This window comes from Muscardinus avellanarius (assembly GCF_963383645.1).
Source record: "Muscardinus avellanarius genome assembly, chromosome: 2".
Lineage (NCBI taxonomy): Eukaryota > Metazoa > Chordata > Mammalia > Rodentia > Gliridae > Muscardinus > Muscardinus avellanarius.
The window spans coordinates 126,859,569-126,884,480 of record NC_137787.1 but is presented as its reverse complement, the minus strand read 5'-3'; the positions used below and the strand labels follow the sequence as shown (position 1 = coordinate 126,884,480).

The window sequence follows — 24,912 nt, the reverse complement described above, 5'->3', positions numbered from 1 at the left end:
AACCAAGGAGAGTGAGCAGCGAGAAAGCTGATACCCATAAAATGGCGGTGTACACTGAGGAAAGCGGGGAACACACTCTCCCCCAGCCCTGTGCTGCAGGTGGCCCTTCACGGAGGCCCCAGAGCCTGGTCAGGTTAGGGAAGAGCATGTGTAAACGGAAGTCCCCATGGTGGCAGTAGGAGGGAGACAAAAATTGCTGTGGCCACAGCACTTTTACTAGAAAAATCTGTCCATTTTAACTTTGCATCCATATTAAGAAGCTATGTATGAAGAGGACTACACAGGTTTCATTCTTTTTCCGTAGAATCCCTGTACACAGAAAACAAACACAACACTCAAACTAGATAGGGTGCTGTGAACACTGTGAAGAAATACTCCTGGCCGGGTGTGGAGGTGCACACTTGTAATCATGGTACTTGGGAGGCTGAGACAGGAGGATCACAGGATTGTGGCCAGTCTTAGCTACTTAGTGAGACCCTGTCTCAAAACAAAAATATAAAAATAGAAATAGGGCTGGGGGGTGTATCTCAGAGGTAGAATACTTCTGAGGAAAGAAGCAAAGGGATTCCTCAGAACTTTTTGGAAGAAAGAACCCTATTTAGCAATACAGTGAAGAAGCACTATATTTAGAGGCAACTTTGAATTAGTGCATAAACAGAATATAGATTAGGATCCCTGAGCTAAGAAAGAGAAATCTCATTGTCTTAGCTATACTGGAGAAGGGCCTCACCAGAGCTAGATATTTATACCCCACTTTGCCACGTATGGGAATCTGTTGCATATATTTAGGCATATATTTAGGCTAAAAATAGTGTATAGTAAGTACCACTAGTTCCATCTTGTGGGCTTAGCTTTCTTGGTATATCCCTGCTGTCTTCACTAAGTCCTGAACTGCTTGATAAGCAGCTATTGGAGCTGAGTCCCAACGGGCCTTGCCACGGCAGCAGAGATGGTGGAGCCTGGTGGGCCAGGTACACAGGCAGATTTATGGAAGGAGAGCTCCCTTCCAGTGTGCTCCAAGTTAAAATAGCACATAATTCACACTTCTTCACATCAGCACAGGAAAGACGAGGTAATAACCCTGTAACTCTTGGTTGACGTAGCTGATACCATGCTTTGTCATGGCCCCGTGACCCAGTACTGACTAGAATAAACACACACGTCCTGCCACCCGCTGAACATTTATGAGACTTTTGTTTTAGAATCACTTAGCCGGAATGTTGAATATCATCCAGTCCAAATGCCTCTTTTCATCAATGAAGAACCTGAGTTCAAGATAAATTAGTTTGCCTGACACCATACTGCTAATTAGTATAAAGAATGAGCTTAGTGTCCAGTAGTTCTGGCTGCTGGCCCATCTCTTCTTTCTTAAATCTCACTACTTTGCTAACTTAAAAGGGGAGGAGAAGGAGAAGGCCAGGCATGATAGCATTTACCTGAAATCTCAGTACTTGTAAGGCAGAGACAGGAGGATCACAGGTTCCAATCCAACCTCAGCAACTTTGCAAAGCTCTCAGAAACTTAGCAAAGCTTTTTTTTCCAAATAAAAAGTAAAATAGGGCTGGAAGTATATCACAGAGTTGGACTGCTCCTGAGTCCAACCAAGTAGCATGATAAATAAATAAGTAAATAAATAAGAAAAGCAATAAAATGAACTTTCATATACAAGTATAAAATATGCATTACATACAAAGATACAAATATACATCATCTTTGGTACATGCGAATGATTTTCCAATATTTAAATCAGTTATTTTTTTATCTTGATTTTTGACAGGATGCGGCAAATCTAAAGAAAAACACAGAAAGATCAACACCTAGCAATCAGCAGTCCTGGGTATCAGTTATCCTGGCGTGTGTGGCTGATTGACATGCAGCCTGGTCAAAATCATCCTGATTTGGGCTGGAAAGGACACTACAGTTGCCAGTGCCAAATTCACACATACAGTCAGCATTTCTGAATATTTGAACACCAACTAGCAAAGCTATTTTACAGACATCAATGAAGGAAAATCAACCCACTGTTTCATACATATATATACAATCAGCACACAATGGTTCTGTGTAAGAACATTCTACAAAATGTGTCTTTTTAGCCTAGAAAAGTTTCCACACTCACAAGATACAATGCTTGGTGTCTCCTGGTTGACTAGGCATCTTAATAGCACTTACATCATTAATGGGATCTAGACAGTCTTAATCACAAGGTCTACTAATTCATTGTAGCTGGCAATTGATAAAAATCTGGGTTCCGCCTCATTTTAACTGCACAGTTTTCTCATGTCTTTTTCTCCATGTGGGCTCTTTCATCTACTATCCTCATTTTCTTTCATCTTTTGATTTCTTTTTTGCTACTGAATGCCACCCCCAAAAACTAAGCACTCTTATGTGTGCTTTAAAAACACTGCAAAAACAGCTGGGCATGGTGGTGCGTGCCTGTAATCCCAGTATTTGGGAGGCTGAGACAGGAGGATCGCAGGTTCAAGGACAGCCTCAGCAAATAGACACTCATCAACCTAGTGAGACTCTGTTTCAAAATAAAAATAAAACATAGAGTTTGGGGTGTACTTTGGAAGTAGAATGCCCCTGGGTTCAATCCCCAGCACCCCACCACATACACAAGCAAAATCAAACACAATACAAAGAAACTCCCTGCTACTGTGCTAGGCCCTCCCTGGTTTTACTCTTCCCTTCCATCTAACTTCCCAACGGCGGTCTGCATTCTCCACCTTCACCTTCCTGACTCCTTTGTAACATGATTTCTGACTTTATACATTTTGTTCACTTCAAAGCTATTGATGACATAATCATGAAGTCTGAAGACCCATTTTAAGTCTCCTCTTCCCTGTATTCATGCCTTCTCTTCTCTGTTCTGGTCTTGAACAAATGACTCAAACTGTCAAATTAGGCAGAAGGCAGGGGTAATTAAGTAATTTTCAAGTATCTTATGACACTGGCCATGTTTTCTCTTGCTTGCTTCTTCCATTCATTTGTGTACTGGGAATTGAACCAAAGAGCCTTCTACATCCAAGCTAAACACTAGCTCGTTTTAGTTTTTGCTTTTAGACAAAGTGTTGCTAGGTTGCTGAGAGTCTTACTAAGTTGCTGAGGCTGGCCTTGAACCTGCGATCCTCCTGTCTCAGCCTCCCAAAGGATTACTGGGATATGCCACCATGCCCATCTCTGGACCATACATTTTATAGAAAAAAAGCTGGGACAGTAAAACCTTTGAGCTCTTCTCTGTGTCCTGAAATTGCCATCTCACTTTGATAGGGGGGAAAAGTGATGTCTGGCCCAGGAGGGAAGCAGCCCAATTGTCAGTAGAACTAAGATTTCTGGGACTCAGTCCCCATCCCTAGTGTTGGTAGAATTAAGATCTCTGGGACTCAGTTCCCATCCCTAGTATTGGTAGAACTAAGATTTCTGGGACTCAGTCCCCATCCCTAGTGTTGGTAGAATTAAGATCTCTGGGACTCAGTTCCCATCCCTAGTGTTGGTAGAACTAAGATCTCTGGGACTCAGTCCCCCATCCCTAGTGTCGGTAGAACTAAGATCTCTGGGACTCAGTTTCCCATCTCTGAACTACTTTGCTCACCATGATCATATTGATTTTCCTTAAATGAGATTCTAACTATTCTCCCCTTAAGACTATAATGATTCCATGTTTTACATAGTAAAGTCACAGAATTCCAGCTCTTGATTCCCAAAAGTGGTCAACTCATTTAATCTACTCCCTCCCAACTTTATAATCAATCTCCGTGCTAGTCAATTTTCCATTGTTGTGGAAAAATACCCGAGATAAACAACTTAATAGCAGGAAAGGGTCCCTTTGGCTAATGGTTTCAGTGGTTTCAATCCCTGGTTGTTTGTCCCTGTTGCTTTGGGCCAGTGGGAGCCTGTATATCATGGTGGGAGCACATGGTAGCTCTGGAATCCCAGCATCCCCTTCCAGAGTACACCCTCAATGACGTAACTTCCTTTTCCTAGGCTCCGCCTCTTAATATGTCACCACCAGCACTACAGGCTTGTGATCAAACCTGTAACATGTAGCCTTTGAGGATGCTTATCCAAACCATAGCAATATCTGAGTCTGGTGAGGTTAAATTGGCTTTACCAAATATTGTATCTCCATAAATAATGGTTTGGTGTATGCTATGCATGCAAGTGTGGCATAGTTCTCATCTTACATATTATTTCTATAACTCAAAATAGCCTTCACTAAACATCTTGAATGAGCTACAACATGACATAACCTGCCCTTATATGCCACAGAGTCCTTGGGAGGAGTGGTATGGTTTCTAATGGTTTCACTTAGGTATCTGAGTGAAAGTGGAAAGTAACACATATGATAAGGAAGTTATTTTCACATATAAGCAATGCTAAGTAATCCCCAGAAAAATCATGTTCTTCTTTGTAAATGTGTGTGAAAAAAGAAAAGAATGAACTGAATGCACGAGAATCATTGGAAAATTTTTCAACAAGATTCAACGAAAACAATTCTATTTTTTTCCTTAGAAAGAATACTTTAAATTACATAATTACAGATACCAGGGAACTAGATCTTAAATCTATCAGGGACATTTGTTCCACTTCCGTATTTCCAGAGAAAACAGGGAACTTATTTTGGTTTTTGTTCTCACTCTTCTCTTTTCCCCACCCACTCCAACTAGATTGAGATATTTGACAAAGTCAACCCTAGTACAATGGAAATTAAATCTAGCAAAATGAGAAGTTGTGCAAAGCTCCTCACATACTGTGAAATCAAATGTTCCCATTCTTTTTCCCAGCAGACATTGGAAAGGCACAGAAATAATGTCAGATTCAACTTGCAGTTCTATTTTGAACAGAAGTTTTAAATGCCATCAGCTTAGACTAATGTGCTATGTATTAGTCACCTTGCATAAATATATTTCATTTAAAGGGAACCCAATTGAATGTACTTCCTTAAATTATAATATGCTAAAGACCTGGCACAACCTCAAAGAAATCAAAACACAATCTTTTCTTGCCTTTATTTGATAAATTTCCAAACCACAAGCTGATAGCTCAAAAGTAAGAGAGCCCCATGAAAATAAACTCATCAACTTCCATTTTCAGATCTGATAAATGATGTATGTTTTAAATAATCAGAAAGATATTCACCATATACCTGAGAGGTGATTACAAAACTTTAGAACTGAGATTGATGTCATCTTTCTGACTTAGGCTTTTTATGCTTTTATTGGTGCATTACAGCCTCACATCACAATGTAGTGATGGTGATAATGATGTACCTGCACATAGCACTTGGTGTATTATGACCAATTTCTTTACCCTACCAAACACTATCTGTGCAGCATGGCCATTTTTCAACTGAGCTTTTGAATCTTCAACACTGAGCTTTATACATGTGGCCAATGTGTGGAAATGGCCTCAAAAGAATGATGATGATGATGATGATGATGATGATGATGATGATGATTGATGATGATGATGATTGAACAAAGCCCTTTTTAAGCACTTTGTAAAGATTAGTTCCATTTAATGTTCCCATACATCTTATTGAAGTGCTTTAAACTTTTAAAATTATTGTTATCAATAAGATTATTGTTCTCTTTTTACTATGAGGAAACAGAGGAACAGTGAAGTTAAGTAACTTGTCCAAAGTCACAGAGCTGGTAAAATGGCTGGGGTTGGATGTAAGTTCAGGCAGTCATTCTCCAGATTCCATGTCCTTCACCACTGTTCTGTATCATCTCTTAAAAATGGAGAGATGTTGCCGGGCTTGGTGGCGCACGCTTGTAATCCCTGCGCTTGGGAGGCAGAGACAGGAGGATCGCGCAGGTTCGAAGCCAGCCGCGCGCTGGCTTAGGAGACCCTGTTTCCAAAATGAAAATGTAAAAATAGGTCTGGGAGTGTAGCCCGAAGGTAGAAGGGCTTCCAGGAACCCCAGTACCACAAAAAAAAATGGAGAGATGTTGATCAAAGGGCACAAAGTTTTGGTTATGAAGGATGAATACATTCTGCAGCTCTTACAGTATGGAGTCCACAGTCAACAACACTGGGTTTTGTGCTTGAAATTTGCTAACAGAGTAGATCTTAAATGTTCTCCCATGCAATTACATACACATAGAGGGTATATGTGAGGTGATGGATATATTAATGAGCCTGATAACAGTGATCATTTCACAATGTACGCATTTATTAAATATAATATTGTACTCTAAAAATAAACAGTCTCTTGTCTACTATAGCTCACTAAAACTGGAAGAAAAAGAAGAAAGGCATCTCTAATCTTTCTATGGATCATTTAATGTAAAAATGAAAGAAAGGAAGGCCAATATAGGAGGAAGGTAGGATTTAAAAATTTTTAGTGGAAAATTTCAAACATACAAAAAAGTAAATAGTAGAATGACATGCATAGTTCCATCATCTCACTTCTCAGATTTTCAAAAGTTTGCTAATCTTTTTCATCTGTACTCCCCTCACTTATAATGTTTGATTTATTATATAGCAAAACAAAAAGGTGTTATAGCGAAATCAGAATGTTGTTATTACCTGAAACCAGTATGGAAAGATCTGTAGGTGAAGTCTGTCTTCACCCAGCTCAGGGGGAACCAGGTTCCACTTATTCCCTGTGTCTCCTCCCACCCTGGGCACCAGTGCTGTGTAGTCTTCAACAGCTACACTGTCCTCTCCATGCATCCTATCTCCCCAGTTCCCTGACTCTCATCCAGGTCAGAGTAGTCTATGTTCTGAGCATATTTTACCACGTGGGAGATGCTGAAAGAGTATAGGATTGGAGAAAAGAAAATGAGCAAGGTCAGCTTTATAAAATAAGATAGCCAAGAAAAATGAGAATGTTCAACTAGACATTGTTTTTTTTCTGAAAATAAAAATGTTTCTCACACTGTCAGTTTTTTTATAACCATAAATGGTCATCTTTCCTAAAAGCAAAACCAAGGAAGTTTACACTCTGATTCCATCCTTGGATGAACTTGATCGTTACCCTGAGTGTTTTGAAAAAAAAATGAATGAAGATGTCAATAAGGCTTAAGCTCACATCAGCAATAGCTTCCCTGTGATCTGACCTCGCAAACCACTTTCAGCTCCTTTACCCATGAATAAAAAATGACTCCCTCTTTGCCAATGGAACATAAGATAGGTTAATGAATATTTCTGTGAGAGTTATTAATAACATTTCTTGTCAACTCTGGTCTTACTTGAAATGCACCTCAGACATAAGAAATAAAAAGCTATGTATGCAAATGTATTTTATAATATTCATGAGCATAAACACTGAGGTAACATTGCAAAAGCTTTCTTATTAACCCTCATTTTCATTGATTAACCTTCCAAAGAGGCCATTGATTTTCCACTTCAGATTATTATCCCTAGAACTCAAATCGTACTCCATAATTTAAAAAGATCTATTTATTTTAAGTATTAAAACAAGAAACAAAACTCTTGAATTTAATGAGAATATTTAACCTTTCCAAATCAAGACCTCTAATTTTGGAAACTTTGAAATTCTCTAATGAATAGCCTTAATAGTAGAGTTTTTAGCCTAAATATTTTAAAAGGACTAATTATATTTAAAGAGACATAGGTTATTAGACATTTGTGATACTTTAAGTTCAGTCTATATGATAATGTATCTCTAAATATAATTATACTTTAACCTATTATCTTTTCTATTCTTTGACTTGTATAAATTATTTATACTAGGTACACCACAGTCAATGAAAATAGTATTTTCAATATCTTAGAAATTAGTGAAAATCATAATTATAAACTTCACCAACTATCAAATATGTGCCTAAAGTAAAAACGCATTCCCAGTACAAACTACTCTGAAAGCTATTTCAATTTATCTCAAAGGTCTCTTTTTCCACATTCTTATATATGGGAAAACATTTCTGTTGGGAGAGAATTTCCTTTAAAATTCTACTAGTGTAGTCAGGGAAAGTGATGCATGCCTGTAACCTGAGTACTTGGGAGGCTGAGACAGAAGGATCAACAAACCTGAGGGCAGCCTCAGCCACTCAGGGAGTCTAGCAAGACCCTGTTTCAAAATAAAAATAAAAAGGGCTAGGGTTGTAGCTTGAAGTTAGAATGACCCTGGGTTCAATTCCCAGTGCCACATACACACAAAATCCACTAATGTAAATAAAAGTGTCTTTAGGTGTGAGCGATGTTAAAATTATTAGAAGACATAGCCTCTTTAAAAAGGCAGGCAGGAGGTAACTCTCTGAAATTCCCAGCCTCAGTTGCCAGAAGATCGAAGGCATCATTAAAAGATGAAGCAAGCCAGAAGTGGTGGCACAGACCAGTAATCCCAGTACTTGGGAGGCTGAGACAGGAGGATTAGCTTCAAGAGAGGATATTGGTTTGCCAAAGAAAACAAACAATTTGTTTTTTGGCAAATGTTCATTTTGGGAGCCGGCCATGGTGGCGCGCCATACTTATAACCCCAGCATTTGGGAGGACGAGACAGGAGGATCACAGTTCATAGACAACCTCAGCTACTTAGTGAGGCCCTGTCTCAAAAAAAAAAAAAAAAAAAGAAAGAAAGAATAAAAAATAGGGCTGGGGGTTTAGCTTGGAGGTAGAATGCCCCTGGGTTCCATCCCCAGTGCCGCAAGAAAAGGATGCTCAGTTTGAGGAGACTTGAGCTGCCTGCTGGGAGAAATGTGAGCAGTTATTTGTAATGCAGCTAAGCGGTTCTAGAGAGAGGTCAAGGTTGGAGAGATGGATGTGGGCTTCGCACCCAAAGTGCTAAAAGCTGATGCTATAGATGAGATGGCTGAGGGAAATCTAGAGAAGCAGGAAAGACATGTCCTGAGAGCAAGCCACAGGAGCTCAAGCTGGGGCCACAGTGGCTGGAGGGAGTGATGGGCAGCAGGCAGCGTGGGTGAGAGCAACTCCCTACTTGACAGTGATGCAGCAGCAGCCTCTCCTAAAGCCCGCCTCTTCTTTCCAAATACAGTCTCACAACCCCCCTGGAATTAACTCTCCACCCTTAGCCCTCAATTCCGTGCCTTTCTTTAGGTTCTGAGAAAACATATCCATGTGTCCTGATGATTTGTGCAAACATTGCCTTCTCTGCCCACCTCCCTAGCTACATCTGACTTCTCCCATCATTTTACTACTTTTCTGCACCAGGAAAAAGAATAAGAGAAAAACATTAATTTTTCTTTTCTACTTTTCATATTTTTTTGTCTCATGATTTCTGGCTATCAACAACCCCAAACAGAAATATAGCAGTGTTTGAAAAAAGGAAGAGGAGAAGAAATTGGAAAGGCCAGCAACAAATATTCTATTCAGATTTTTCCTGATCAGTATTTTCTATTTCTTAAACACCCAGTGCTCTATTCAGAACACACAGTGAAATAGATCGTTCACATAAATTTGTAAACCCTTAAGTAATATAGCCTATTTTCATCATGACTGGTGTCTTCTCCTTTTCCCCCCATATATCCTCTTAGAAGTTTTTACTTTAAGTTATACTCACCTACTCCCTAGGAAACTGAAGTCTTTGCTAATTTGGCAATGAGGTGTGCTTTAGGCTCTAGGGTGTTACCAACACTAAATTCCACAATAATTGTTTTCCTTGTTAGGTTTCTGTCACTTAACACATATTTTGGATCTTTTTCCTTCTTTGCAAACTCTAAAAGAATTAGGAGCTGCAGACTGGGTCAGACCTGTGAGTCCAAGTTTAGAGATTAAATTAAAAATTCTAGATAAAATAAAATTCTAAATTAGAAGATTACTTTTTCCTCTTCAGTTTAAGCTGGAAACAAACAAAAAAGCTACAGGTCTTTCTTGAGTACATATCTTCAGAGCAAAATTGCTGGTTCACACATTCACTCTCTGTTTGACCATTTGAGGAACTCAACAACTGTTTGCCAAAGTGGCTGCTCCATTTTATATTCTTACTATGGATGCAAGTTCTCATTTCTCTACACGCTTACCAACACTTATCTGTTTCTGCTTTTAATTTCAGCTATCTATGTGAGATGTGATATCTTAGTGTCATTTTGCTTTGAATTTCCCCAATTTCTGACAATGTTGTCTTTTTTAGGTGCTGAGTGACCTTCTGTAGACCTTCTTTGAGAAAGTTTGGGAAACTGCCTATTAAAGTCTTATATCTTTACTCATCTATTTGAGTAATTTGCTTTTTCCTAGAGACATATATCTTAAATTTACCTTTCTGTATAATCTATATGTACCAATAATAAAAGATTTGTGTGTTGGGAAGCTGTGGATCACTAACAAACATAATTTGAAGTTGTATTTAATGCTTTAAACAGGCTATCCTCATTGTCTTCAGATGATGAATCTGTAACCGAGGGAGTACCACTGGTCAGAAATGGCAAGGAGGCAGCTAGCTGTGCATCTTCAGCAATGGGTGACACTGCTCAGAAACGGCAAGGAGGCAGCTAGAAGCCATACAGAAGGAGCTTTCCTAACAGTCAGTGCTTCCTCACCCAGAAGTGACTTCCTCACTAGATAAAATGCTCATCAGCAATTCAGGGCATTCATACTGGGGCTGGCTGACAACCCAAGAAAGGGGGAGAAAGATGAATTTGGCCTGTGGGGCTTCTCAAAAGAGTTCTGGCTTCAAGACGCACTTCACTAATAGGAAGTACAGGCATTTACCTCATGAGCCATGAACATGCCCACCCAGCTTTAAGGAGGAGACAGAAGAACCCAGGGCGAGGAATGCCATTTTAGTTTTCTCAGGTATAAAATGAAAGGTGACCTAGGCAGTAAAATACCTTCACATTCTAACAACCTATGAACATAACTCATTTCCCTGTGTCAACTCCATTTGTCGAAACTTATGGAAAAGGTAAAAAATACATAGTTAGGCATTTGACTTTGAAAGCCTCTGCTCAGTGGAGTTGAACTCATGGCACAGACACTGAACCTGGCGTGGAGGGAAGAGTTTATGTGGAACAGCTGAAACCCAAATGGCGCTGCCCTCGTATCCAGGGCACTGCACAGGGTCCCCTCTCCACACTCATCACCACCGTCCCTCAGCACCCAGGAAGACAGGCTAGAAAGTCACAGTTGAGGTAGAGTTGCCTAGGTAACACTAATACACTCATAATGAATCACTTAAATGTGTTCCAAAATTGCCAGGCGTGGTGGCACATGCTTGCAATCTCAGTATTTGGAAGGCTGAGACCAGAGGATCATAGTACATGGACAGCCTCAGCTACTTAATGAGGCCCTTCACGCCTCAGTGAGACCCTGTTTCAAAAAATAAAAAGACTAAAAAATAGGGCTGGGGGTATAGCTCAGCGGTACAATGCCCTTGGGTTCCATTCCTGGTACCGTTAAAAAAAAAAGTGTCCTAAATATAGCATGTCCCAGTCCCTGGGGACTTGTTCCGAAGTACATATTAGCACAAATACTTAAAATATGAATTACACATTTGCAAATAGTTCCCTATTATATTCATGTTTCCAACTTTGAGATATCTACTTGCCTATGACATAATCCCTAAATCACAGTGGTATTTCTAGAATGAGTCCTACATGACGGAGTGTCTACAAAAGACCAACTTTCCAAGAAGAAAACAGAACTAATCTGATATCACATTGGCTGTTTCCACCCATCTGAGTACTTCCCCTAGGATATGGTCTCAGAACTTCCACAAGACCTTCATATTTTACTTACCCCCTCTCTTCAAAGCATTAGCTCTCCATTAAAGAATGCAAACATCATTTCTCTTGACATTAAACCAAATAACAAGTGTAGATTAGTGGTGTTCAAACATCAATTCAAGTGAGATTTTTCTGTGACTTTTAGTGAAGTACAAATTGTATTTATAGTGTATGACAGATAATTGTAAATCAATTCTAGTATACTGTGTTGATAAATAATTTAGCAAACAATTCCAAATAGGGTAAATATCACTTAATATGAAATCTTTAAAACTAGAAGCTATTTTCTCTGGCACTTAACAGCTCCTGTCTGTCTGTTTAGGGGGTTCCTCTCTAACATCCTTTAAAGCAGAGGTGAGAAGTGCCCTAATAAGCACAGCTGGAATTATCCCATCCACACCTGTCAGATCTCCGTTAGCAAAAGCTGCTGTCATGGAGATGTGGTTCAACTCTCCTTGAGGCTGTCTAGATTTTTAAGAAATCAAAATCTTAGCTCCTTCCTAAAAGATACATAACATGAAAGTCTTTTCTTCAAGCTTTCTCTAAAGCAGAAACATGCTATTTGGAGCTTTATTACTAACAATGACAAATAGTTGCTCCTGTATTTCAGAGTATTTAGACTATGGATATGCATAGACATATCAAAAGCGTGACTTAAATATCTGCAAATAGCTCTTTATCACATTTATGTTCCGGATTTTAAGGCAGCTACTATGCAACAATGCAATGCCTAATTATAGTGATATTCCTAGATGAATTCCATGTGAAAGCAAGTCTGAACCATAGCACCCTCAGGAAACCAAGAGAACAAAGAAAACACCCTTAGAAACTGCTTACCAACACATCAAGACACAGAACAACGTATTATGTTCAGAAATAATTAGGTAGACAAAAATTTATAATTATAAAGGTACAAATGTTCCACACATTATCTCTGTAAACCCAAGAAAGGAAAGAGAATGAACAAGAATGGAGAAATAAAATTGAAAAAGCCCTCTCTCTCTCTCTCTCTCTCTCTCTCTCTCTCTCTCTCTCTCTCTCTCCTCTGACTTGAATCAATTTCTATAACCTCGTCAAAACAGCTCCCCACCTGTAAGACTTCCCTAGTACTCCGGCCAGTTCTCAGTAAGCAACACCTGCAGTGTCAAGACTTCACATCTGGTAGAAGAGCCCTTGAAGCTGACAAGGTTGTGATCAAATCGGGTCATCGATGGTTCCATTGAATGGTATCTCAAGAATACAGACTACACCCCAGTCTCAGTAAACAGGACTGGAGTAGCTTCATCTCAGCTATGGGGACTTTCAGATGCTCGGAAGAAGCAGCTCAGTCATGCTTTCTTATTGGTAACACCATTTAGTTAACTTCAAGGACTCTACCAATGTGAAGATATTATAGGTAATCACAGATGGCTGATTTCGTGAGGCAAATATCTAATATCCAGTATGTTTCATGACAGCACTATCGGAAACGCCTTTCTTGGCTATTTAACATCTTGCCTAGAATCCGTGAAGCAAACCGCCTCTGGAATCAGCATCCGGACAAGACAATTTCCAGGTTGCAAGAGGAGATTTAAAATCTTTTCCTGACACATTAACTCCCATAACTGAAACTAAGATAGTGACATATAGGCGAGTTTTCCTAAGTGGATCATATTTTAAACACTGACAGCAATAGTAGATTAAGGGGATCGATCTCTTAATCGTGCAAGGATAATTTCACGTGGAGACCCAGGTGTTGATCCGGGTGCGCGTGAGCGTGGTCTGAGCCGCAGGAGCGCAGGTGGCCCCCCACTGCCCCACAGCCCACCTGCCCTGCGCTGCCGCCCCGCCCCCTCTCCACGCTTACGGGAGGCTGGTCTGCCCTGCTCCGGCTGTGCGCTGTCCACAGACTGGGTGCTGGAGACGGAGGAGACGCTGGAACTCCGCACGAAGCCAAAGGCCGCCAGCTTGGCTGCTGGGAGACGCGAGTATCCAGGAGGACGAAGCCCAGATTTCGGTAAACTGGATTTTGCAGCATTTGAACTGGAGCCTTTCTTTAAATCTGCTAAAATGAACCAAAAGAAGAAGCTTTGAGTGAGTGTGTGTGTATGTATGTATGTATGTATATATATACATATATATATATATATATGTGTGTGTGTGTGTGTGTGTATTTCATGGCAAGATAGAATGCTACAGATTGTGAATTCTAACCCAGCTCTAAAATTAATCTTACAGAGTTTGATTGTACACATTCACAAAGAAATTCTTAAGAGAAAGGCCACTTATTGAGGGCCAGGTGCTTCAGAGAACTCAGGAATAGGGGTAGTCCTGCCCAGAAGTTCACAGTCCAGTTAGGCAGATGAGTTGAAGATGGAGAAATAACCTTACCATAAGGCCACGGGAAAGGCATAAGGTGCTAGGATTTGAATGGGAAGAGAATGGTTATTGTTGCGAGTTATTCTAATTATCCTAGACCTATGAAGTTGACATATAACATAAATTTGTTATTCAATAGGCAAAGTAACACTCAGCAGATACTCATTTGTGTTTCCAACCACTGTGTGGTAAGACTTACAGAAGTGGGTTCACACACTCACCATGCTAACCTAGTGCAGGCTGCAGGGGATGGTAGGACTGGCCAGACTGAAATTCCACTCTACCAGTTACTAGCTATGTAACCCCAAGCTCTTTCCCCAGCACTGAAAGGCAGTTTCCTCCTAGGAAGAATGATGCTAAAACTGGCCTCAGAGACTTAACATGACTCATAGAACTTGACAGATGCTCAGACTGGTGTTAGGTTTTTGGCCTTTTCCATTATCTGGTTTTATGTTAGTCCTAACTTTAAAATTAGTTCCTAAATAGGTGGGAAGCCCGCGAGGTTAGGATGATGAAACATCATGCTCCAAGTTCAGGGTCTCAGGACCGCTGTGCTCTGAGGATCCGCTGGGGCCCATGCACAGCCACTGCAGTGACCATCCCAAACCTAGGAGAAGGCTGTCAGCTCCAGAGAGACTCCCAGTTATCAATACACAATGCTCTTGGGTGTGAGATTTAAAAGGCCTAAGATTCCTAATATTCTGTATAATTTTCCTTAAACAACTTTTGCCCTGAGTTCTTGTCTACAGAACATCCTGTGGCATTCTTATTCTATAGTCAATTCTTTATTATCTGCCAAAATATTAACCAGGTTTCATACTAAGCACAATTTAAGTAATAGCCTATTTCTTTTTAAAAAATCTATGTCTAAAAATCAACAAAATCCACATTAGAAAGCATTTATGTGTATAAATATATATAAAATTAGTAGTGTGATGTTAGGTTGATGGCAATCCCTGAAAATGACCAGCAAGGCCCCTGAAAAGTGAGACTATGGTCAACTGAGTGTCCAGATGAGGACATTCTGCACAGCTATAGTTTCCTGGCTCTTGGGCCAGAACTAGAAAGGGAAGGAATGAGGTGAGTGCAGAAGAGAAAGGGAATAGGGAGCTGAGGCTGCAGGTCTGTCCAAGTGTTTAAAAGGTGCTCAACTAAGAAAAGAAGAAACTGTGCTCTGTTCAACAAGTAGTTATGGCCCTTTTGTATCAGCAACTAAAACCATGTTCAGTGCCTTCAAATTGTTCTCATATTATTTTACACACTGGCAGGCAATGTCTCCAGAACATTGACAGTGTCCCTGCATTTCAGATATCACTTGTACAGCGAGTTCACACCAAATTGATTCTGGATGTCATCTGTAGAGCAATAAAAGAGTTGCTAAGAGTCAGGTGTAATTTCTACAAGAAATGTATACTAAGCCCATCACATTTTGATACTACAGCTTGCCTACCCCTTATCTAAAGGCTTGGAAGTAGAAGTGCTTCAGATTTCAGAGTTTTTCAGATTTCATAATATTTGCATAGACTCTACTCACTGAGAAGCAGTAATCTGAAAATCTGAAATAAAAAATGAGCCAAAATTTTAAAGTTTTTGAGCATCACATTAATATTCAAAAGTTTCAAATTCTAGGGCATTTCATATTTGTGATTTTTTAAAATTAGGGACACTCAACCTGTACTTTCAGTTATGTATAACCTTCTTAAACGAGTAAATTAACAATTGACTTTAGACAAAACCAATGAGAAGAATATAAACAAAATATTTTTTCTGAAAAATAAACCCATAGTTTTGAAAGAAGGAAAAGTCATTATTCCTAACCAAGCACACTGGCATATGGTAAGTATGCACTCAATATTTACTTTAAAAAAAACTAAATTGGATAAATCAATAAATAAAACAAAAAAGCTGTTGAATGTGTTCAATCAGGAATTTGTCTTATTCAACCCTTGCCTATGTTCAATTATTGTTCATTCCATCACTGGAAAGGTCACTGTGGAACATGGACCATAGAGTCCCAAGCTATTTAGTTTGCCACTTAATTTTCAGAAAGAAGTTTCTCAACAACTCCCTTGAAAATTGCCTTATTTAAGCAAATAAACAGAAAGATGCAGTGCAACATATTCTTTCTTTTGTGTGTTTATGTTTCCTTGCAGCATCATCCCTAGGGGTGGTTCCCTTTGGGAATCTATGAGAGAGGGAGAGGGGTGAACCATACAGAATTCTAAGTACAAAGAAGTCGTCTCCACATTATTTTCCAGATTTTCCCCTAGTCCAACACTTCCTTTCAGTAAAGGTACACACAACCCTTCATACCCATGGTTTCTACATTTGCAGATTAAACACACCATGGATCAAAACATTTGAAAAATATATATATGTATATTGCACATGTACAAACTTTTTATTACTGTTTTCAAAATGATGCTGCATCACAATGACTTCCATAGCATTTAGTTATTAGAGATAATCTAGAGATGGTTTTGAGTACCAGGGATGGAGAATGTGCCTTTTTTTTTTTTTTTTTTTTTTTTTTTTGGTGGTACTGGGGTTCCTGGAAGCCCTTCTTCCTCTGGGCTACACTCCCAGATCTATTTTATATTTTTGAAACAGGGTTCGAACCTGCGCGATCCTCCTGTCTCCGCCTCCCAAGCGCGGGGATTACAAGCGCGCGCCACCACGCCCGGCAGAATGTGCCTTTTGTTGCTACAAAAATCCTGATTCTCAAGGTCATGGGGAAAAAAAAAAAAAAAACAGCCAGAGCACCTTGTGCTGCAACATAGCACTTAAGTCACAGCCTACTTAAGCCCAGGGTTCTTAAACCCTCTGAAGGGTTTGGGAGGCCCCAAACCCTGACAATATTGAGTTGAACCTTTATAGAGGAAGGAAACTATGAGTAGGAATAAAGTAGAAGGAACTCCAGGTAAGAACAAGAAAAGAGAGATGGAAGGAGAGAAACAGGAAAAGAAATCCTTAGACATGGAAGAGGAAACAAAAACCTGAAACAGGGGTCCACAGTTGGACCCAGCTGGAAACCCAAAATTTACTAAACTTGTACCATGAGCCAAGTATGATGGTGCATTTCTGTAATCCCTAAACTAGGGAGTCTGAAACAGGAGGATCACAGGATTGAGGCCAGCTTTAGTACTGTAGCAAGACTCCAAAACAGTGAGACCCTGTTTCAAAATAAAAAATCAAAAAGGCTGGGAGTATAGCTTGAGGAAGAATGCCCTTGAATTAAATCCTCAGTACTAATACGAGAAAGAAAAAGGCACTTATTGGCTTTTATGTTTTCACAATATAGGGGCGGAGTTAACTTTAACATCTGTTTAATGCATTCATTAGCAAATATTCATGGCGTTCATTCTGGGGCTCAAACTATAGTTATTTCCAGGTAATCACATTAAATAAAAATAAAAAGTATGCCCTATAGTTATAATCTAAATGTAAACTAAATCTCTAAGTCCTTCATTCACAGATTAATATTCTATAATCCTAGAGGGGTTACCAAACAGAAAATAGAGGGCATATAAGTAGGTTTCAAATTAGCCCCAGGTATTATCATCTTCCTTACACTTCCCAGACTTAGAGCACTGTCCTAAAATAGCCCATACTGGGTATGTATACTATGAACCAGTGATTAATATACTGAAATAGGATTAAGTGTTTGAAACACACAAGTTGGCTAACTAAATTATTTAATATGGCTCAAGGTAAAATTTTTTTAAGAATTTTTGGTGCGATATAATTATATATCATAGTGAGATTCAAAGTTACACACACACACACACACACACACACACACACACACACACACACACCTCTTGGTGTGGTTCCTTCTTACCCCCCATTCTGCTACTCCCTCTCTCTCACTTACCTGCTAGTGCGGCTGTGATTTATATGGAGCATCATATTATATGGACGGTTTCCTTCTTCAAGGATCTTTTCCCCCTGCCTTGTCTCCCTTTCCCACTTACCTTCCACTATTCTCGTGGTCTCTCTCCTTGATATCACGAGTCCCCTTTGTTTCCTATTTTCTCTCTAGCTTCCACAGTTGAAGAAAACATGCAACCCTTGACTTTCTGAGACTGGTTGATCTCAGCATAATGTCAAATTTTATCTGTATTCCTGCTAATGGGATAATTTTGTTCTTCTTTATGGCAGAGTAGAGTTCCATTGTGTGTATAGACCATCGTCTATGGATGGACACCGATAATTTGGCTATTGTGAATTGTGTTGCTAAAGAGGACTTTCTAGGATTGAAAGTTATTACTTGCCTCCACTGCTTGCTGCATGTATGTATGTATGTATGTATTTTCAGTACTGGGGACTGAGCCAAAGCCTTAAGAATGCTAGCCAAGTGCTCTACCACTGTGCTACACCCACAGCCACTGCTTCTATATTTAGTAGCTCAGTTTGGGTCTTCTTATTTTGGAATCAATGACACCTCACAGTGGGTTGTGAAACCTTAATGCTATGGTGCTATTCATTAAAAACTCTAGACACAATATTCTTAAAATTGCTGATTTCAACTAATAAGCAAGTGGAAAGTATTTTGCTATTACAGATTTGGCTCACATGTTCTGTTAAGCTCTATTTCAGCAGATTCTCAGCCACATTTTTCCTTTACCTTCAAAGGAATGCGATTCAGCATCTTTATCTAGTGGCTACTCACAGGGCACCTTATCACTGCACCCAGTCTTTGCAGGGAAGCTCTTAATTACATACAACTTCCTTCAGTAGCACAGATATATCATTATATTGGTGACATCCTCCTCTGAGGACATTCTAGGTGTGGTGGAACACACTTCTAATCCCAGTACTTGATAGGCTGAGACAGGAGGATCACGAGCTAACCTCAGCAATATGATGAGGCTGGCTTCGGTAATATAATGAGGCTGCCTCGGCAATGGTGTGAAGCTAGCCTCAGCAATGTAGTGAAACTCTTAGCAACCTAGCAAAATCATATTTCAAAACAAAAACATTTTTAAAAGGGCTAGGTTTGTAGCTTAGAGGTAGAATGCCCCTGAGTTTAGTCCCCAGAACAAAAATTTTAAAAGAAAGAAAGGAAGGAAGGAAAAAAAGGAGTTCACAAAAATGGCTAGATAGGTCATTGTCCTATGCATGGTACAAGGTCCTGCCACCTGAGCTGAATTCCTGAATATTTTTTGGTATGCCACTGTGAACTGGATCCCATGCACTGTCAAGAAACAGCCAATGATCCTATCAGCAGCAAAAATATCAAAAGAAACCCAGGGTTCTTTAGACTCTTTCAGGATCATGAGAGAAAATATTCTTTATTTGCTAATTTTACTAAAACCTATCTTCTTAAAGTATACTTTTATTGGTACATTGTAATTATATAGTGGGGTTCAAAGTAATACATACATACATATACACAGCACTTGGTGTGTTTCACTCCAGATTCCACCCTGCTTCTCCCTCCTCCCTCTGCATACATGTTGGTGAGATTGGTAGTGATACCTTCATATATGCACATAGAATTATTTGGATTGTTTCTTTTATGAAGCTTATTTTCCTCTGCTTCATCTCCCTCCCCAACCTCATTCCACTATTCTACTGGTCTCTCTCCTCATCATCCAGTCTCAGAAAGTGTCAAGAGTCAAGTGTTTTCTCTCATGTGAAGCCCATATTTAATGGAGTTCCCTCTACCAGAGGGCTCTGGAATCTGTCCAGATTGTATTAAGCATTTATTCCCTTACTTCTCTCAGACTCCCTTGTTGTGTGGGCTTTAAAAACCTCTTCTCATACTTCCTGCTGTTTCTACAACACCAGTGATGGCTGGAAATTGCCCATGGACCTCTGATGCAAGGAACTGTGCCCTTTGGCCATGCTATATACAACTTAAGAAGGGCAAGTGCTAGCAACACACTATTTCTCCTGATAAGGGAAGCTCTTATTTGTCCTAAACATGTTGCCCTCCATACCCAGTTCCCATCATGCCATGGGTCAGAGAAGTAGCATCCCATAAGCTCAGCACAGATACCAAGGCCTCCTTGCTATGGAATAGAAACAATCCTACACCCTCCAACATATTTCATCTATAACAGGGAAAAATCTCCCCTTTCCTCATTCCTTTCCTGATGCCATCATACTGGACTCCACTTAGAACCAACTAGTAACAGCAGTGGGCATTTGTACACTTTACAGATGAGATCAGCTATGTGGCACATGCTTGTAATCCCAGCATTTGGGAGGCTGAGAAAGAAAGATGTGGTTCGTGGGCAGCCTCAGCTACTTAGTGAGGCCCTTTGCAGCCCAGTGAGACCCTGTTTCAAAATAGAGAATAAAAAAATAGGGCTGGAGATGTAGCTTGGAGGTAGAATGCCCTTGAGCTCCATTCCAAGTACCAAAAAAAAAAAAAAATCAGATGAGACATCACCATCACATGCTGGAGCTCACCAGAGAGCTACTGCTTTTCATGCCTCAACCAAGATCTCTCTCCTAAGAGATGATTCCAATCTCAGTCTGCTCAGTTTGCCATAATAACCTACTAACTGTGGGCTTAATAATTGGAACTAATGTCTCACAGTTCTGGAGGTTACAAGTCCAAGATCAGGACAAGATCACGGCTGAGTCCTGGCAAGGGCTCTCCTCCTTGCTTTCAGACAACAGTTTTTCTGCTATTTTTGGACAGCAAAGAGAGGAAACTATGGCGTCCTCTTCATTTTCTTACACTCTAATTGAAGCAGCCCCAAACTCATCACCTCACCTAAATCTAATATAAATCTCCCAAAGGCCCAACTCCAGATACTATCACATTGGAGAGTGGAGCTTCACTACATGAACATTAGGGAGTCACAAATGTTCGGTACCGACAGGAGCCAGACTCCAGTTTTTTGAAGAATGGAAAAAAAAAAAAACTAAAACTGGGAGAAAATATTTGCAAATCACATATCTGATAAGTGCCTAGTACCCAAAATTTATAAAGGGCTATTTCAACTCAACAAAGAAAAGAGCCAAATTTTATGATTGGTAAAGTATTTAAAATGGTATTTCACAAATACCCCAATTAAGAAATGGGCAACAGAATTGAATAGACAGTTCACAAAAGAAGAGATACAAATGGCCAATAGATACATGAAAAAAATGTTCAACATCATTAACAATCAGGGATATGCAAATACAAACTACACTAAGATTCCACCTAACCCCGATCAAAGTGGAACATAAGAAAAAGTCAGACTTTTGCTGGACTTCCGGGAAGATGGCGACCGAGAAAAGCGGGGCTTAAGAGCCCCGCTAACAACAAATATCCATTACCACAAAATCAGCGCCTTTCAAAGCCAGAAAACAACATCACCAGAGAAACAAAAAAAATCACCAGGCTCCAGAGAGAAAGCGGACTGAGAACAGAGCCACAGAGGATATCCTCACGCCCGAGGACGCGGCAGACGCGGCAGCAGCTCCATACTGCCGGCGAATTCACGGGACAGCCACAGCAAGCCGAGGGGAGCCGCTGCGGAACAGCCAGGCGGGATTTCTCGGCGCAGAGGACATCTAAAGCTCCCAGTGTCTGAGCTCAGCACACGCTGCAGGGATTCAGAGTGGAAATCAAAACCAAGAAAAAAAAAAAAAAAAACGCCAGCCCAACAGCCGAGGGCGTAGCAGCGGCGCCATATTGCCACCGGCGGCAACAGCACGGAACTCACTACAGCTACATCTGCGTACTCAAGAACAGTGAGTCAAATTGCGGGCCACAGCGGAGAAATCCCAGTACTGTACTCACTGGGACTTGACCCAGTGGGAGAGGGGCGGTGGCAGTGATATCACACCATAGGAGAACGTGCAACCTGGCACCCCCCCACAGTCTAAAGCAGCCTCTATCGACTCTCTGGGTCGGAGACTCTGTGATACAACCCAGTAAAGGAGTAGTGGGTCTGAGATACTACTGACTCGAGATCCAGAGCACCTTAAGTGAAGTCATAGTGACCCAAGGGAAGAACCCAGAGAAGGCACAAACTTCCGAAATCATGGGAAAGAGGAATAATACTGGAGCAATGAATGCTCACAACCCCACAACATCAGAACCTGATAAAACAGAAAACCAGAGATTTCTAGAAGATCAAATCAGGAAAATAACTGTAGAAATAATAGAGGTGCTTCGAAAAGAACTCAGAGAGAGCCAAAAAGAGATAAAGGATGCAATTAATGAAGTAAAGGCCTCAATTCAAAGCACAAACAACCGATTAGAACACATGGAGAACAGAATCTCGCTCTTAGAAGATGATCATTCCAAAAATGAACGCATAGTTTCTAATCTAGGAAAAAATATCCGACAGCAGGAATCTGATATTGAAGAAATATGGGCCCATTTTAAGAGAGCTAACCTACGAATAATTGGAATAGAGGAGGGAAAAGAAAGTGAAACCAAAGGGATCAACAATCTCTTCAAGGAAGTAATAGCAGAAAATTTTCCAAACATAGAGCAAGAGGTTGATACAAAGGTCCAGGAAACTTATAGAACTCCCTTTAGACAGGATCGGAGAAGAGGATCCCCACGCCACATAATTGTCAAAATGACCAATGTGGAAGCCAAGCAGAGAATCTTAAAGGCAACAAAAGCAAAGGGCCAAGTGACATTCAGAGGCAAACCAATTAGAATCACTCCAGACTTCCCAAACCAAGTTATGAGAGCCAGAAGGGCTTGGAGTAACATATTCCCAATTTTGAAAGAAAACAACTTCCAGCCAAAAATTTCCTATCCAGCAAAACTTTCTATCAAATTAGATGGAGAAATAAGAAGCTTCCATGACAAACAGAAACTGAAGGAATTTATGTCTTCAAAACCAGCACTAGAGAAAATACTCAAAGAGATTAACTACAAAGAAGAAATAGGTAACACACATCAGAACTAGAGAAACAAGATTTTCCATCCAACAGACAACTAAGATTGGTTATCTGTGGAGATTCATTATTTATGTTAGTCTGTTACCTATCTCTAAAGGGTATTGTTTGCCTTTATTGTTGTTAATTTTTAGGATTTCTAGTTGGAATATTAATATACCTTCAGATATAGCATTTGGAAATATTTTATCCCATTCTATTAGTAACTCTTAACTCTGTTTACATTGTCTTTGGATATACAATATGTTTTTTATTTTTAGGGAGTTTGTATACTCTTCTGTTGCCTGTGCCATTGAAATCATAACCAAGAAATCACTGCCAATTTCAATGTTGTGAGGTTTTATGACCCAGATTTTCTCCTAAAAGTTTATAGTCTTAAGATTTATATTTAGGTCTTTTATCTATTTTGAGTTAATACTTGTATATGGGATTAGGTAAGGGTCCAATTTTATTCTTTTCCATGTAATTATTATGTTTCAACAATATTTAGTTAAAAGATTATTATTTCCACCACCAAATGTTCGTGGAAACCTTGTCAAAAATAACTTGACAATATAGGGAAGAATTTAGCTCTAGGCTTTTATTTAACTCCAATGGTTTATATATCTGCCTTTAGAATAGTACTACACTGTTTCAATTATTGTAGCTTTATATGGTTTGAAATCAGAAAATATTTATCTTCTAGCTTTGTTCTTTTTCAAGATTGATGTGGGTACCTAGAGTCCATATTCCATATTAGGATAGTTTTTTTTCTGAAAAATAAATATATAAATATATGATAGTTTCACCTAAAAAATAGAAAAAAATAGATTCTCTGGTAAGAAAGAAAGCAAATAAGAAATATTGAAATGTTATCTTTAAGTCATCAAAAGCTTGGTATCAGACAAATGAAACTGTTATGAGAGATTATCATTTTTAATTTTGGATAAATTGCTATAATACTAGATGTCAACTACTAAGCCAAGCATAGGAGGGGGGGATAGGGAGAGAACGGGGTGGGGATCGGGTGGGGGCTGACTGGGCAATGTGTGCATGTATATCTACAAAAGTATGTATCCCACTATGATGTATGAATACAGTGCACCAATTAAAAATAAATATGAAAAAAAAATAAATAAACACTTTTGCTAACAGGTGGACACACCTGTAATACCAGTGCTTGGGAAAATGAGACAGAAGAAAGCTAGGTTTGATGCCAGCCTCAACAACATAGTGAGGTTCTCAGCAACCTAATAAGACCCTGTTTCAAAATAAGAAATAAAAAGGGCTGAGGATGTAGATGGAAAGTAGAATGCCACTGAGTTCACAAAAACAAACCAAAACAAAAACAAAAGCTTTCACTGAAGTAAAGTTTTAAGGAATTTGACCACAGCAGCAACAGCAACAACAACAACAACAACAATAACAACAACAACAACAACAACAGTAACAACACCACACACACAAAAAAAACCCCAAACAACTCACTAGTTAGTGGAACTGCGGTATTCTGAATATTCTGATATGATGGAAATACCCATGAGCCTTGGATTCAGACTAATTGAAATTCTATTTCTGCCACTTATTCAGCTTGTGACTATGACAAAATCTTTGACTTCTCTAGTCCCAATTATCTGATAAAATGGTAGTTAAGAATATGTATAGCCGGGCGTGGTGGCGCACGCTTGTAATCCCAGCCTCAGCTGGCACGGGTTCGAAGCCAGCCTCAGCTATTTAGTGAGGCTCTCAGCAATTTAGTGAGACCCTGTTTCAAAATTAAAAAAAAAAAAAGAATATGTATGGAATAAGGCTTTTCTTGTGGTGGTGATATATGACTGTCATCCCAGCGATTCAGGAGGCCGAGGCAGGAGGATCTTAGGTTTGAGGCCAGCCTCAGCAACATAGTGAGACTCTCAGCAATCTACTGGGCCCTGCTGGGCAATTTAGCAAGACCCTATCTCAAAATAAAATAGAAAGTGCTGGGGAAGTCGCTCCCTGGTAGAGCTGTTGTCTATTGCGGGCGTGGCCCTGGGTTCAATCCCTAGTGCTACCAAGA

At 39.8% G+C, this 24,912-nt stretch overlaps 1 protein-coding gene across 3 annotated transcripts in view; it reads right to left on the bottom strand.

Moving 5' to 3' along the window:
• The window catches only part of MTUS2 (microtubule associated scaffold protein 2), a gene marked incomplete at both ends in the record, with an annotated part of 419,292 nt that overhangs the window by 352,593 nt on the left and 41,787 nt on the right, over positions 1-24,912 (bottom strand). The window contains one exon of one of the 3 annotated variants that reach the window (XM_080688795.1): positions 13,501-13,698. The exons of 1 other annotated variant lie outside the window; for it this stretch is intronic. In XM_080688795.1, coding sequence (XP_080544921.1) covers positions 13,501-13,698 — 198 coding nt within the window. The remainder of the gene's footprint in view (positions 1-13,500; positions 13,699-24,912) is intronic. One more of the 3 variants, XM_080688796.1, reaches the window with a different exon arrangement.